Source organism: Alexandromys fortis, unplaced genomic scaffold (assembly GCF_014885135.2).
Source record: "Alexandromys fortis isolate MF-2015 unplaced genomic scaffold, M_Fortis_MF-2015_v1.1 scaffold_81, whole genome shotgun sequence".
In the NCBI taxonomy this organism is placed as follows: domain Eukaryota; kingdom Metazoa; phylum Chordata; class Mammalia; order Rodentia; family Cricetidae; genus Alexandromys; species Alexandromys fortis.
Genome location: NW_026067960.1, coordinates 1,871,448 through 1,887,984, shown reverse-complemented (window position 1 = coordinate 1,887,984; position 16,537 = coordinate 1,871,448). Strand labels below are relative to the sequence as shown.

General features: G+C 45.3%; 1 protein-coding gene across 1 annotated transcript in view; it reads right to left on the bottom strand.

Moving 5' to 3' along the window:
- Dok5 (docking protein 5) overlaps nt 1-13,983 on the bottom strand; it is a 142,331-nt gene extending 128,348 nt beyond the window's left edge. Inside the window, exon 1 of the mRNA XM_050153088.1 lies at nt 13,669-13,983. Coding sequence (XP_050009045.1) covers nt 13,669-13,734 — 66 coding nt within the window. The 5' untranslated portion in view covers nt 13,735-13,983. The remainder of the gene's footprint in view (nt 1-13,668) is intronic.
- Nucleotides 13,984-16,537: the final 2,554 nt, after the last annotated feature.

The window sequence follows — 16,537 nt, the reverse complement described above, 5'->3', positions numbered from 1 at the left end:
CCCCAAAGCTATGGAAGACAGGCTGTACGCTTTCTAGCAGATACTGCCGTTGGTGATATTCTACATATGTGCTACTCGCGATTGTAATCGACCTTTAACATTTAGGAGAAAGAGAATGTACTAAAATAATAATACTTCATTAGTGTCATAGGTTTATATAATTCTTAGCATGGAAGATGCATGCATACTCTTGGGCTGTGACATGTGCCTATGTAAGCACATGAATTCAAACCCTAGCTTTTCTCCCCATGTAATCTGGTTCAGCCATTGCTCCCTTGATGAACACAATATGTAGAGAAACGGTTCACTGTGCCAATTTATGATATTGACAGAGATGTCGCTGAAACCCCAAGCTACCAGTGCTCTTAATTAAAACAACATTAACAAGGCCACTAAATATAAAATGATACGGTTTGTCTCAGTCATCAAGATAGGAACATGTTTTAGACTTAGTAACTACACTATGGTGCCTCGTTACCTTTCCTGCTAAGGAAAACATCCAAAGGCTGTGACAAATGGGAGAATTTACATGTAGATGAGCATGCCCTGTCCTTGTCCAAGGTCCCAATAGACACATAAAGAAAAGGCATGACCATGTCACCATATTACAGCAGAAAGTCATGCATGGTGGCATTGCCTCGGGCTACAGGATTTGCCAGGTAAATTCAAGAAGATCCCGGGGCTCACTGGCCAAAATGGTGAACTGTAGGTTTGGTGAGACACCCTGTCTCTAAGACATAAAGGAGAGCAATAGAGAAAGACATATAATGTTCATGTCTAGTTTGCACACGTCCCACACTGTACAGGCATGCCTCCCTCACACATACATACATGGATGCACATGCACAACACACACACAAATTGATGGTGATGATGATGGTGATGATGATGGTGATAATGGTGATGGTGATGGTGATGATGATGGTGGTGATGGTGATGATGGTGATGGTGATGATGATGATGGTGGTGTAATGTTCCTGAGAACCACTGTGGAGCTCTACAGAAGTCAGAAGGTCCTGGCTCCAGCTTCTGGAGAATTCACATTGAATCTCTCTGAGCCATGTCAATTTCTGCCAGTGATCTGTACTTCCCCCTTGACTTTAAAACTTGAACTCATGGCACTGAAACCCAGTGAAATCTTTGTGGCATGTGTGTGAAAGAGGAGTAGGGAGCCCTTAAAAATAGCTCCCATATCCTCTGCCAGCGTTCGAATCATGTGCTGGCGTATTTTTCAGCTTGAACCTTGAGGCAGATAAAAAGAGAACCGTTATTTTTGAATTCATATGCCTGACACTTATCTAAAATCAAAATTATAGAGGCTCTGAAACATATGACCTTAGCGCACAGGAAACCGACCCATTTGTTGAGTTAATATTGGAGCAATAGACCAAATTTTTTTTCCATTTTATATTATTAAAACTTCATCTGAAAATTAAGCTTTAATATTAAAGGCCAACAGGATATCCCGTTCCCTGTCACACACTTGATCCTGTGAGTGACTCTCTTGATGAAATGCGTTTGACTTCAGAACTGTATTTCCGTATACTGGAAGAACTCATTTATGCTATGCACAGAGTAGCCAATCTCCCTAAAAGGTCACACAGTAGCCTAGGAGATACTTCCACCCAAGGCTTTAATCTATATCAAAACATAATTCTGGTCAGCGTACCTCTGTAAATCCAGCTGCCTACTGATGTAGAAAAGTTCAAGCCTGAATGTCAGAGTCACCCAAATCACCCACAGTTATGAAAAGGAAAAACAAGTCAAATTCTCTCATCTCAGTGACTGGCATACTTAATAGTCAAATGCCCTGCCAGGAGGAAAAGGAATTAAATCCATGAACAACAGCATCTTCTTGCCCTCAGTCTCTCAGCAAGGCAGGCAGTCAGCCGGCTCCATGGGAAGGTGTTTGCTTGTGAACCTGATGACCCCAGTGTGATTCCTGGAATCCACGTGTGGAAGGAGAGAAGCATCTCTCAGAGGTTGTCCTGCAATGTCACAAGCATGTCATGACACACACAATTAATCATTTTAATAAAGAGAAAGCTGGTAAAGAGACTGGTGTGTTTTAATAACACAGCAAATAAAATAAGCCCTTTTATTTCCATCTTATGAAAATTACAGAACTACTTGCTAGCTAGTTAACTCATAGCAGGTTCAGAGGCCATTGGGGATGGATTCTTCTTTATGATCAGCAACATGTGAAGACAAAAACCTGGCTGCAAGATTGTGGTCAGGCAAAAGAATGGGCCACACGGGAGAAGTGAGGCTCTGAAGGGCTTAGAAAGCCATTAACAGATAACTATCTAAATCTTCTGAGATTATGATCTGGCTGGAGGCTTTCTGGTCAGAACAGGAGATACCATCACCTCCCTCACGTAAAAGTCAATCAAATGAGCCCACCTACCATCTGAACAAAAAGATGCTCCTCAAGGAAAGCCATCTGGAGCCTTTAGAAGAGCAGAAACCCTTAACATGCAAGTTGGCACAACAATCTACCTGCCCATTGTCCACCCTCATTCCTTGAGAATGCTCCACTCTTCCCGACGGAACACTCCATTCTTCCTCTGCCCCATTCTCCCGGGCATTCCTTCAACAGAGATTAGAAGGACTGAACAGCCAAGGGGAATCCAGAGGGACAGAATCACTTCAGTTGTGAAAATCCTGTGTCAAATACAGGGAGGAGCCACAGACTTGCAGCTCAGTCCTGAAGTCCGAGAGTGCTCCTGCTGCCTCCGCAGAAGCATTTCAACTACTCAGCAGCCTGCTGGGGATTGATCTTGGAAAGCAGGTTGGTGTGCGAAGACACGCACTGTTGAGCATTCTCAGAATAAATAGTGCCTTGGAAAGAGTGGGGTGCACGGGTCAGTTATCAAACACTCTACTGAAGTCTCCAGAGATCCTGTACCCCACTCTTAAGTTTATACACTCACAGAGTTGCTCCTGACTGGGGTTGTGGAGAGCGGAAGATGTGTGTCCTGGAGGCACACTGTCATACACACCCCGTAAGCCAGGGCTAGTCACTGTCTGCCCTTGCACAGCTGGGCAGTGGGCTGTGTGATGCCAGCCTCAGGGGAAGGTTAAATCTTTCTAGGTGATAACGGTGAGAGACCAGTCTTTCCCGACGGGAATACTGAGGAGAACATGGGTAAAAGCGTGTAGTGGTTGGTCCTTCTGTAAAGGCCTGCTGGACAGTAAGGAGCAAATTTCATAACCACGTGTTACTGAATGACTACATGGGAATAGAGAAGTTAGAGAGAACCCCACTGAGCCCCTGTGGAGCTCACAGTCTAGTGGAGCGGAAATCATCAAAACATATCATTTAGGCCAGCCGTCAATGCTATACAGATACGATGCAGGACAGCGTCGTCCAACAGAGCTCTCCACAGTGATGGAAATATTTTATACATGTGCTGTTGGTATGGTTGTCAATAGAGAGACCCTGAGGCTATTTATAGCTTCAAATGGTTAATGTGTCACAGAAATTTTTTGAAGTACTTTTTAAAAAGGAGATTGATGGACTGAGCAACTGGGTGAGTGAGTGATTGTGTGTGTGTGTGTGTGTGTGTGTGTGTGCGTGCACGCAGGCATGCTGTGGGAGAAACATACCCTGAGCCACATAGCTTTAGTCAGTAAGGACTAACAGTCAGTCATGGGTACAAAGTGTACAGTCTGGAAGAACTTAGGCTCTAATCATACAATCTGCAAATGTGCTTGTAAGAGCAGCTTTCTGTTAGCTTCTCATCTCACTGTGCTCAAACACGCCACCTTTTGTGGCTTAGGGGGAAAAATAGAGTAACTGAAGATGTCTATTATTAGTGGACTAATTAAAGAAATTGGGCAGAGGGGGCCGACAAAATGGCTCAGTGGGTAAAAGTGCTTGCAGCACACTCTTAAAGAACTGAGTTCAAATCTCAGAGCCCATGAGAAGTGGAAGGAAATAACTAAGAACACAAAGCTGTCCTCTGACTGTCACAGGTATGCCATAGCACATGCCCACCCGTGTGTCTGCATATGCACACACACAAAACTAAGAAATGAAGAATTAATTTATAGCCAAATACACCCATAACTTTTTGGAAAGTGCTTCAATGTAAGTAGAAGGGGAATAATATACCAGACATAAGAACAGAGTCTACATGTAGGGCAAAAAATACGAACAAACTTTTATGTTGGAGGAGGCTGCTTGTTTGTTTCCTGGCTGCTCAGCAGCTCAGACCCAAAATAATCACACAGAAACTGTATTATTTAAATCATTGCTTGGCCCATTAGCTCTAGCTTCTTATTGGCTAACTCTTACGTCTTAGTTTAACCCCTCTCCATTAATCCGTGCATCACCACAAGGTCATGGCCTACCAGCAAAGTGTCTGGCCACAGCTTCATGTCTGTCTCTTCTCTCTAACTCTGCCTCCTTTCTCACAGCATTCAGTTTACTTTTCCCACCTACCTAAGTTCTTCCCTGCTATAGGTCCAAAGCAGTTTCTTTATTAATCAACCAATCGTATTCAGAGCATACAGAGGGGACTCCCACATCACTTTTATGTTTGTCTATGCTGTACAAGTTTGCAAGAATCTGCTGAGTCTGGCTGTCCTGGCAGGTGAGGCAGATCTGCAGGGCTGGGGGTAGGGTAAGGGCAGGGGTGGGGAGGGGGTAAGGGCGGGGGAGGCAGGGGGGACTCCTTTTCTTGTATTCATGTCACACACTTCTTGACCACAGATGTGTAAAGTATTAGCTACTTTCTCTCCCCTCCTCTCTCTTCTTACTTTTGTTCTTTTTCTTTTTTTTTATTTCTCAGAATCCATTTCTCCCTTTTTTGTAATATAAGGTAACTTTATGGATTCAAAATAAAGGATAAACTAAGAGTTATCAGCCATCATTTAGAGTTGGACACAAATCAAAGATATTTTGGAGTAAAATCCCAGGGTTTCTGTGCTGTTTTGCACACGCAGTAGACAGACATCCACACAGGCAAAGCACCCATTCCCATGATATAAATAAGTCAATAAATAAGTAAGTAGACAAATAACAGTAAATGAGTATTAGCTGAGCACCGACTATGAGCCAGGCCCTGGAGTAAGACAGAGATATGGTTCTTTTTGAGAAATTGAGAAGTATATTACTATGCTTATTTTTGTATCTGAAGAGGCTTAAAAGAAGAGAAATTGGATGATTGGTTTCAGTGTCAGTAAGTGGCCAAATTGAGACTCAAAGAAAAGATCCGAGTGAAAAAAAGAGCACTTGGTGATGAAGATGCAGAAGGACGAGGCACTGCTCCCCGTAAGCCTTCTGCTTGTGGACATTATTTTAAAGTTGATACCGAAAGATAAAGAAACTGAAGTAGCTAACCATTTTTGATAAAAAGAGCTATGCTGCACTGTGTGCCCACCTCTCAGACATACACAGACGCCCCCATGGCATGATTGCAGGTCTATAGTACAGTGGCTAGAACAGAAGACTCAAGGATGGGCCCAAGGAAGTACCCAGTGAAGAAGATGCAACTTCAGAGATGGCCCTAGAACAACTAGACATCCACACACAAACAGGAACCTTGCTCTATCCTTCACTGAAAGGTAAAGCTTGTCCTAGGAAAGACCACGCTATGGGCTGGGCAGATGACTCATCGTGTGAAGGCACTTTCTGTGAGGACCTGAGATCCGCCCTGAATCTGCGAGATGGAGGGAGAGAACTGACCCTTTCAAGCTGTCCTCTGACTTCCTAATGCTTTCTCCCTCTCTCCCTCTCCCAGCCCGCCCTGCACACATACACACACAAAATAAAATTAAGAAAAGAAATACGTGGTTATGAAGATGTCGGGGACATTACAGACTGTGAGAATCTATCCACCAGCCACAAATCTGAAAAGACATTTTTATCTAGACTACACGAAGAACTCTCCAAACCTAATGGTGAAAAGACAACCCAGGCATTTTCCTTACATATGTACACAAATAGCAAAGAAGAACACGACAAGGCAGTCACCAGTACTCCTGCTCAGAGAAATGCACGTGAAAACCATAGGCCTGGCTTTCTCCTGTAGGTTCTGGGGATTTGAATTCAGGCCCTCACTCTCACAAGCAAGGTCCTTTAACCATTGTGTCAATTCCCCAGCTCTCCACCTTGATTCTTTTTTTTAAATTTATTTATTTATTTATTAAAGATTTCTGTCTCTTCCCCACCGCCGCCTCCCCTTTCCCTCCCCCTCCCCCAGTCAAGTCCCCCTCCCTCGTCAGCCCAAAAAGCAATCAGGGTTCTCTGCCCTGTGGGAAGTCCAAGGACCACCCACCTCCATCCAGGTCTAGTAAGGTGAGCATCCACGAAACTGCCTAGGCTCCCACGAAACCAATAGGTCCAGTAGAATCAAAAACCCCTTGCCATTGTTCTTGAGGTCTCAGTAGTCCTCCTTGTCCGCTATGTTCAGCGAGACCGGTTTTTACCCAGGCTTTTTCAGACACAGGCCAGCTGGCCTTGGTGAGTTCCTGATAGAACATCCCCATTGTCTCAGTGTATGGGTGCACCCCTCGTGGTCCTGAGTTCCTTGCTTGTGCTCTCTCTCCTCCTGCTCCTGATTTGGACCTTGAGATTTCAGTCTGGTGCTCCAATGTGGGTCTCTGTCTCTGTCTCCTTTCATCGCCTGATGAAGTTTAATATTCAGGAGGATGCCTATATGATTTTCTTTGGGTTCTCCTTCTTATTTAGCTTCTCTAAGAACCCGAATTATAGGTTCAATGTCCTTTATTTATGGCTAGAAACCAAATATGAGTGAGAACATCCCATGTTCCTCTTTTGGGGTCTGGCTTACCTCACTCGGGATGGTGTTTTCTATTTCCATCCATTTGCCTGCAAACTTCAAGAAGTCCTTGTTTTTTACTGCTGAGTAGTACTCTAATATGTATATATTCCATACTTTCTTCATCCATTCTTCAATTGAAGGGCATCTAGGTTGTTTCCAGGTTCTGGCTATTACAAACAATGCTGCTATAAACATAGTAGAGCATATACTTTTGTTGTTCCACCTTGATTCTTTACAGCTTCATGTGAGTCTACAATTACCTAAAAATAAAAGTCTCCACTGAAAACAAATGAGATCATGATTATTTTTGGACAGGGTCTGGGGTTGGCCTAGGGCAGGAAGGTTCACAGGTGTGGCCCATCACCGCAAAGAAGTTTGCCAAATCTCATCCCCCTCAAGCTGGCCCAGAACTCCATCAAGAGCACAACACACACCGACTCTGAGGCTTAGAACTCTAGTAAAGTAGGAGGGCCCACAAATGCTCCCCAAAGCAGCTTCCAAATCCTTACCCAAACACCACCCGGCCGCGTGCTAGAGAGAGGAGCTATGTTCATTCCTGCGCTCACACGCATCTCGTGGCATTTCAAAATTCACAACTTCATTTTAAATCCCACAGGAATGGGGGCGGAGGGGAACGGCAACCTCATCTTCTCCTGGCTCAGGCTCCCCAAAGGTTTGAGCTCCATCCAACTGGAGCCAAAATCGTGGAGTAAGAGGAAACTCCAGCACAGCCTCCTGCATTCCCCGTGTGGGGGAAAGCGGGGCTATCTCTGTCTATCCTTGGGGATGGGGGCTATCTTTGGCTATCATGGCCACCCATAGCTGACTGGTCATTCACAGCAGTTGACCTTTGAACACTGTGAATGGATAAACGACCAGTTAACGGCACAAACTTTTAAGTCAGACCGTCAGTTTGCAGAGGACAATGACCGAGCTGTCCAGTTTGAAGCAGTTCACAGGGAGACACAACACTGGTGAGCACTCCGTGGACAGTTGACAAATAACAATGAGCACAGATGCCTCTCCCATGGGAAACAAATTCTTAAAGCACCCAAGGCAAATTACTCCTCGTCGAAAATGGCAAGGTCGCCTAAAAATAAATATTGCTCGTCACCTAATGGATATAATTTTAAAAACACGCTGGCAGATGTCTGGATATCATTGTATCAGTAACTTGGTTTATGTCTCCATACAAAGCCATTAAATCGGTCATTCATTGCTAAATCTATCTGGGTGATGAAAATTAAAAGCCGAGTACATGCGCAATTAATCATATCTTTCATGAGGACTGAGATGGCAGCTGGAAAGCTATCCTTATGTGGAAATCGTGGCAGTAAAACTGAGTTAGATGACGGATCCAGAACACTGGAGGATTTTCCCCACACTGCATACACAAAGTCTACCTGAACTTTCATTTCACGACTGGCAAACTACACCCCAAAGCCCCTCTGTTCTGTAGAGAGCAAACTATTTCACAGATCCTACTGGATATTGTATTTGCCTGGGAAGGTGCCTCAATACGTATCAGAAGTCATCAGGTGACCCTAATCTATGTATATGATCTTCATGGGATGATCCTTAGTTTTCAATTATTATAGTTTAAATGTGAAACACCTACACTGGCTCATTTGTAAGGACACGTGCCCCAGCTTGGAGCATTGCTTCCGGAGGTTGTAAAACATTTGGGGCTATGCGGCCAACTGGCATTAGGCCACTCAGGGTGGCCTCTGAAGGCCCAGTGCCACTTCCTGACTGAGTGCCTTGCTTCCTGAAGCTGCCTCTTTTGTGTTCCTGCTACTACAGGCTGCTCTACCCTAGCTACTGCACCTCCCTTGCCACTGTGGACTGCAGCCTCTGAGCCAGGAGCCAAAATAAATCCTCCGTCCCCTGAGCTGCTTCTGTGATTTGGTCCCAGTGGTAAGAGATCATCAAATATATCTGGGCACTATAACAAGTGAGTCAAAATCTAAAAATCTTAAATGAAATATGCTTTGTGGGATAGTGGGCCAAGTGAAACTGGGAAATGAAGGGGTGAAAAAAAATACGTTTCCCCAAAATCTGCCCCTTCCCTGTCTGCTTTTCAAGACACCTAAATGAAGAGGAAAACCTGCTGGCCCCGCAGGTTCATTAAACTGGCATTTGGAGGAGAAATGCATTTCCTTTGGAGGCATTATGGACATTTATGCAAATAATGTGGAAAATTGTATAAAGGCAAATGTTCCTTCTGTCCCCAGCATCAGCGGCCAGTGGTATTTGTGCTTGTACATAAACTATCCCTTGGACGTTAAATGGGTTCTTCCACCTAAACAATAGCTTTGAAGAGAAGACTTAGTGTGGTAAAGGCTAGGAAAATAATAACGACCCAAGTGCCGCCATCTCTCCCAGCAGTAATTGGAGGACTGAACACAGAGTGGTAATAAATATTAATTGGGTTTTCTCTGTGCTAAGTGTTGTGTTGAGCCCCTTATGATGATCACATGTTAGGTGGATATCGAGTCTCTGTTCTTACGGAACAATCAGGCTGGTAAATATCTTAAAGCTCACACCAAGCCTTAGTCATCCTGCTGGGATTTTTAATGCACCCTTATATCAGAGGCAACAGCCACGGGAACCTTCTTCAATCCACTCTCTCTAAAGTCTTCATTGAGCGTCTGCTGTAGTGAGTAGAGAGAGAAATCCCATGTCCTGGGGGGGAGGGAGACACAAGTAATAAGTAATAGACAGGCTAAAATGTGCAGGGTAGTAAGACTTAAAAGAAAAATGTTTACAGATACAGATGCAGCGAGGGAAAAACAAGAATACTTGGAAAGGTCTCACTGAGAAGATGAGAGCGGAGCACAGGAGTAAGGAACTGGGAACACCTGGGAAGCAGCATGAGGGGCAGAGAGGAGCAGGAACAAACACAAGGTGGTCAGTGGAGGGCTCAGCTGCAGGGAACACAGAATGGAACGAAGATAAAGACGGGGGATACTGTAGGAACTACTCCAATGCTACAAAGAGGAAAGAATGGAGCTTCGACCAGGTGTTAGGAGGTAGAGTCTAAATAGATCTCAAAGACTTAGCCCACAAGGTCTCTTGATGGGCAGGCTGTAGTGATGCCAGACAAGGGAAAAAGAGACATGGTGTCCAATTTCCTTGGCTTCTGGCTTAGGATTGATTTTGCCAGAGCAACCACAAAACACTGCCTAGTGGCTAAGATGAAGATAATGTTAGCGGAAGCAAGTATGTGTAAGTCAATCAAGGTTGTGCGTGCAATAAGCTTACGACCTCCTAGGCAGTCCGTTGGAGAGGTGGGCAGACAGAGAACTGGCCAGAGCGGAGCTTAAGTGGTCTGTGCTGATAAGTTGTTAGATATGGGGAAAGAAAGGTTATTTAAACACTAAGTCATTGAGGAACTGCATGTCCATAAAGAAAATAGGTCTAAATTTAAGCTCTGAGAATTGCACTGTGGATCAGCCAGGATAATTATGGATAGAAAACGCTCTCCATTGCAAAGAAACAAAGCAAATGAAGATCTGAATGTAATCCATCTAAATAACACACTTAGCAGGTTAATGACGCAGACACCGCCTATTCCACTCATCTAAGAAATCTCGAGTATCTTTTGAGAATTAGGTAATTATAGATAGCTGTTCCCCTCCTCCCCATCAACTCCCCAAATAGAAACATCCACATTCCTGAACAAATATTGCACCCAGGGCACAGCCTGAGACCTGGAGGAACCAGCGCAGATGACTCTAGGGACAGACGTGAAGACACAGATAGCTCTCGATTAAATGAGCCGAATTTCATTTGGCTTTCTGAGAGTAGGTTAACACCTACTGTGATTGCTTAGGACCAAGTTTAGGACTTTCATTGAAGGTGCCTTGTCTATGACCCACTCATAGAGGTTAGCTTGCTTCCTGCACACTGACAAATTGCCTAGTTATAGCTTCCTGTCTTATTTACATTATAAACTATATTACATACATATTTATTTGCATATATTTTCTAAGAACATTATCCAAATGAAAGAAATAGCTATAGCTAAACAGATTCCACCACAAAAAAATTTTCACTGAATGAGGATATTTACCCTGATTTAAACATTTAAACCACAAATAAATCAAAGCACAACATGGTACCAGAAATATGGACACTTTCACGTTTTGAAGTATTCATTAAAGTAAATTTAAATTTAAATGGTAATAATGATAAAATATGCCTTTGGACATGATCGTAAAGAAAAGTAAGGAAATCAATGATCCTTAGATGCGTCTGGCAGCCTTAACTCGTCTTTGATTACATTAAAGATAGCACTGCAATCAGAATCAAGGCCGTGCACTTTCTCTGCACGTGCACATTATTGTCTTATTTCATGGTCCCCAGACCATCTCTAATCTAAATAGCATACACTGTAGAGATTGGAAAATTGAAGCCAAGGAAGGTCAAAGGTCGTAGACCTAATGAGTCAAACAAGCAGAATTCATTCCTATCTTGTTATCACATCTTTCCCCAAACCTGGGGACATTCTTTGACACAACAGCTGCTTACCATGAAATTCAGTTTACTTGTTTAATTATAAGCACTCCCAGACATGACTCTCCTCCGCAGACGCTTGTCTGGATTCCTTTATTAAAGCCATTGTCATATTAGTTTACTGATTGCAAGGTCATCCTTCACTGTATGGTCCCTGGGTGTATCAACATATACTCTCTGCCTGCTGACTAGCTCTCTGGGATGCACACAGTGCCTAGAAAACACACATCGAGTACTGATCCAGGCTCTAGACAGCCTGGCTTAACACTATCAACATGCCCGACTTGGGACACCAGGACCTCACTGTCACTTCCCACAAGAAGCTCCCACCTTTGCAAGGATCATTCTACTAAAACTTTAGTTGGCACCCAGTTCTGACAACAATGTCACCGGCCCTTCTTCGTAAGTTATAGCAAAAGATCATCTTAGCAGGCTGGTCCACTGGTCGAACCAAGGTTGACAAATAAGGCCTGTTTTACACAGTCTTGGTCTAACTTTTCTCTCTGTGAGTGAAATCATAATGCAATGAATATTCTTGTGTATATTTGAGTAAACACAGCCCAAATGACTCCATCTTGAGAAACTGGACTATCCAAAATACTATAAATATAAAACGAATGCAAACTAGGCTCTGTTTCCTCTCCTTTTGCCTCTAATATCCATCCAAAATTTGTTGGCATGCCCACAATACTATACTGTGTCAATTATAGGAATATAGGAAGAAGACATGAAAGTGATGTAAACCAGTTTTTCCTATAAATCACCCTTGTCAGGATTTGGCGTCAACCCTGATCCTCATGAATAATTCATATCCTGTGCATTAATAATGCATGTCCTCTTCCTGTTGGAATGCTTGCTAGCATGGAATGAATGTCGAGTCCCAATCCCTTCCATTGACATGATGGAGTAAATGCAAGCTTAGGATGTGGCTCTCTAAGGCTCTCTTTAAAACTGTAACACTTGGTTACCCACCAGATGATAAAAAAGTATGATACTCTTGGGATTTCTTCTGCTTCACGTGGAAGTCACTCAGCTGAGGGCCCCAGAGAGAATCAACGAGACTGTAGCCAAACCAGTAAGGTTAGTTAGTTCTGTTACCATTCTCCTCAGTTTTGCACTTACAACAGCCACAGACACAAGAACTTTACTACTCAGAGTAACCAGCAAGGGGTGGGGAGAAGCAAAAAAGAAACAAGCCAAGGGAGCCAGTGTTTTATAACAATCCAGGATGTTTCTCCCCAGCGGTCAATCCTCTCCAGCAATGTTTGCTACTGGAAGATTTCTTTTATTCTCAATCAAATTAAAGGCACATGTTTTTAAAGTCCAGAGACCAAATAAAAGAAGGGTAGTGAACTTCACATATCTGTGGAGAAAGATACTCAATGGATCACTCACTTAAGCCGGGCCATTGACACTTGCACTAACACCAGCCGTCATTGCTCAGTAAACTTATTTCCCATTCCTGCTTCAAACCCAGCCTCTGGGAAATGAAAACCAACAAAAACAACCACAGTATTTGACACATGGCAAGAAGAAATGTGGCCACACACACACACACGTTTATATATTCCAGTATCCTCTCCTCCCTAAAGATGGTACCATCACTTAAAACTCAAAGAAAGGCAGGATGGTTTTCTCCTAAAGTGCCCCCAACAAGAGAAAGGAAAGGAAATCTTAAAAGGGGAGGCACTGGGATTCTTTTCCTTCTTTCCTTCCTTCCTTCCTTCCTTCCTTCCTTCCTTCCTTCCTTCCTTCCCCTATTCCAGGATCTCTACACCTGCACCATGTTCCACATGAAATGATTTTCCAATGGGACTCAGAATGTGGTTTCTAAAATACAGAAACCCACTGCCCAAGCTCAAGAGTAGGGACCTGGTACCAGGGAGTTGGCCCTGTCCAAGGCCAGCTCTCTCCACCTCTGCTAACACCTGAGCCAGGGAGCAGAGTCCCTGAGACAGGAGAGTCACTGTCCTTGATCCCCCTCAGGGCATCTGCCCTCTGTCCTGGCCTCCATCCACCCCCTGGAAAAGTTAAGTTGGCGCGAGTGAGACACGGGTAGGGGACATCCGGCAGGCTCAGCACCATGCCGGACTTTCCAGACACAGCACCCATGGCTACCGGGAAATATTTATTCCAAGTCAACTGGCTCCGGTGGCCACCGTTAGAAAGTCAAGCCATCCGAGAGATAAAGATAGCTCCGTGACATACCCAGAAGCTGGCGCTAGCGCCGCAGCCACAGTAGCCTGGGATGTTGGCTGCAAGAGCCACGGCACAAGGCAAGTCCCCAGCGCGGGGATGCTGGCTGCAGACACAGACCCTGAAGTCGCGAGCAGGGAGCACAGGAAGGATGAATACGTACCCCTAGGCGTCTGCTCCGGATCCTCACGTACCCCTGCTTCACAATGTCATTAAAATTGGAAGCCATCCCAGACAGACAGCAACCCTGCTGCCCCCAGAGCCTGCACAGCACCCTGAGTGGCTTCGAGGAGGGATGTGGGGAGGGTCAGGACAGAGAGTGAGGGAGTGAAAGTTGACAAGGCGATGCAGTGAGACCGGACGTCAGAAGGCGCACATCGCTTCCCTGTCTCCCCAAAGCCTGAAAGTGGGCGGCCGCCGGCGCCCAGCAGCCACTTTGGGGGAGAGTGGCGGGGAGGCGAGACTGGAGCGCGGCGTCAGCTGACTGGGTGGCAGCCTGCCAGGAGGAGGAGCTGCTCCAAGGAGGAGGAGGAGGACCTGAAAGGAGGAGGAAAAGAGGAAGGAGGAAGCAGAGGCGGCCCAGAAGAAGGAGCACCGGTGTCCCCTCCCGCGGCCTCCGCCCACCTGGCCCCCAGCTGCGCTGATCCCACCTCCTTTCCCCAAGAGCGCGCTCCGCCCTCCCAGCGCATTACTGCGACCCCCAGGGACGAAGCTCCCAGTCCTGGCCTGTCTTTAGAGAGCAGACTTCGGACTCTTGAACCAGCTGTGTGTGCCCCAACCTGTCCCTTCAGCTCTATCTTTTCCCCAGAAGAGCTAATTAAGGGTGTGTCTGTATCCAGGGAGACTGAGCTGAGCGGTTTACCTGTGACCTCAGCCATCTCTGAGGCTTGTGTGCAGCTCTACCATAGGGACTCCCTGCTGTCAAGCCCTAGGCTTCCATCAATTGTCCCTATCTCTTGTTTAAGTCTGCCTTCCCATTAGGGCTGTAAGTTTCCTAGGAGCTGATTCTTGCCACTGGTCTGTCCTGGCCCTGTGTAGGTGATCAATAAATCTTAGGACTTTATTAAAGTGGCTAGCATGTAGCACACACTGCTCTGTCCTTTGTATGCATCGACTAAGTTCAGCTTCCCTGAACCCTTTAAGGTGTGGCCACTTTGTGTGATTACCAAGCTCCTAGGGAAACCTCCATAACTTGACAATACAGCTGCCCCAGTAAACATTGTAAATACTCCGAGAACACTAAGATGGACGGGAATATGAAGGATTCGAGTCCTGCTCCTGATCCCATGACCTTTCTTAAGCAAAGCTGCAACATTAAGCTGACCACTGCTGATACTCTCTGAACATCATCCTGCCGGGCATTGCTAAGAATAATCAAGGTTTTAGCAACTATGTTTGGCAGAACCTGGAGCTGAGAAGAGCCACACCCTGGGGACTTGCCCACCATCCCACAGCTGGCCACCACAGGGGCCAGGACTGCAGGGACAGTGGGTTGAGTGTTGCAAAGTACCAATGTAGGGCCCATGTCATATAAGCTTAAGGCTGCTTCTTGATCTCCGAGGTAGGACATCCTCTTCCCTCACTCAAAAGCTAGACAGTTCTCAGTAATTAGAGGTGACCCCAGTTCAGGCTACTGAGCTGGGCGACCTTCAGTGGGAGTCGTGGAGGAAGAGTCCTCTATCTCACAGGACATTAGGCCTGATGACAGTCCAATCCTCTCATCGCTAAGACGACATGGGACTGACTTTTTTTTCTCAGTGGGAAATCTCATTTTAGTCATTCTAGTTTGATGGGTATTAGTCAGTCAAAGGAGAGAACTCACCCACGAATGTGTCATAGAATCGAGACTAACTGTTAGAACCAGAACGTAGGTATGCGGGTGGGGAAAGCACTTTGCTATATTGTAAACCATCTGCTCTGTCTCCTTGTTTCCATTCTACGGGGGAAAAATGATGTGTTAAGTGTCCTTCACCCAAAGAGGAGAAAATGGTGAAGTCATTTGAAGGGCTGCTTACAAGAGCTGGCACTATTAGCCAGTACTGCCCATGGCCACTGTGAAACAGAGGTGCTTGAGAATGACATCTGTCCAACCCTTCCCCTGCACACCAATTCCACTGTCACAGGAACAGAGGACGAATCAATGCATAAGAAGCTTCAAGTGAGTGACTCACAGTAACAGAAACCATCGATGAGAAAGACAGGTATGGAAGACAGGAAAATCGAAGCAGACTAGAAAACGCCAGACTAGATTGGGAGAAACATATAATTTTTTTTAGTTGCAAGATTGAATGCAGTATATGCTTTTGAGTGGTTGGTTAAAAGAAATCCAACTGATATCACATACATACACACACACATGACTGGGGTATGCCAATCACAGTGCAACCCCTAACTCTTCTATAGACTAGGCAATGTCCAGTGGTGCCCATAGAGATGCAGAATCCCGTGGTGCTTACGGACTTGTTGGGTACTCACCATGCACAGCTAGACGCTGCCAGGTGCAGCATCACATGGGCGTTCCTTTCTCTCCAGAGAAGCCCACCGTACATCAAAAATAGCATTTTAATTCCTGCTCTTGGTTCAGTTTCAACGTAAGACTCATTTTTATAACATACAAATGGGTTCCCTTCACTGTATTTCCTTTGGTTTTTAAATTGAGTGGGCTTGCCCTCTGCTCCCAGGGCAGGTATGATCGTGTGTGTGTGTGTGTGTGTGTGTACGCATGTGTGTACACGTGCGCCCACATGTTCACATGGATGCAGATGCCCGTGGAGGCCAGAGACCTTGCGAGCTGCACATGTTGCTTGTCTGTCTTTGAGACAATCTTTTCTGGGCCAGTGAACCCCAGGCAGCTGCGCGTCCCCACTTGGCAGCAGAGTTACAAGCTTGTGCCACCACAGCGTTTCTTACGTGGGTACTGCGGATTGAACTTGGGTCCTCGTGCTTATACTAAACCTACTGAGCCATCTTCCTAGTCCTGCATCCTCGTTCTTAGATGACTGGTGTTTTCTCCGGACGTGGCATATGGTTTC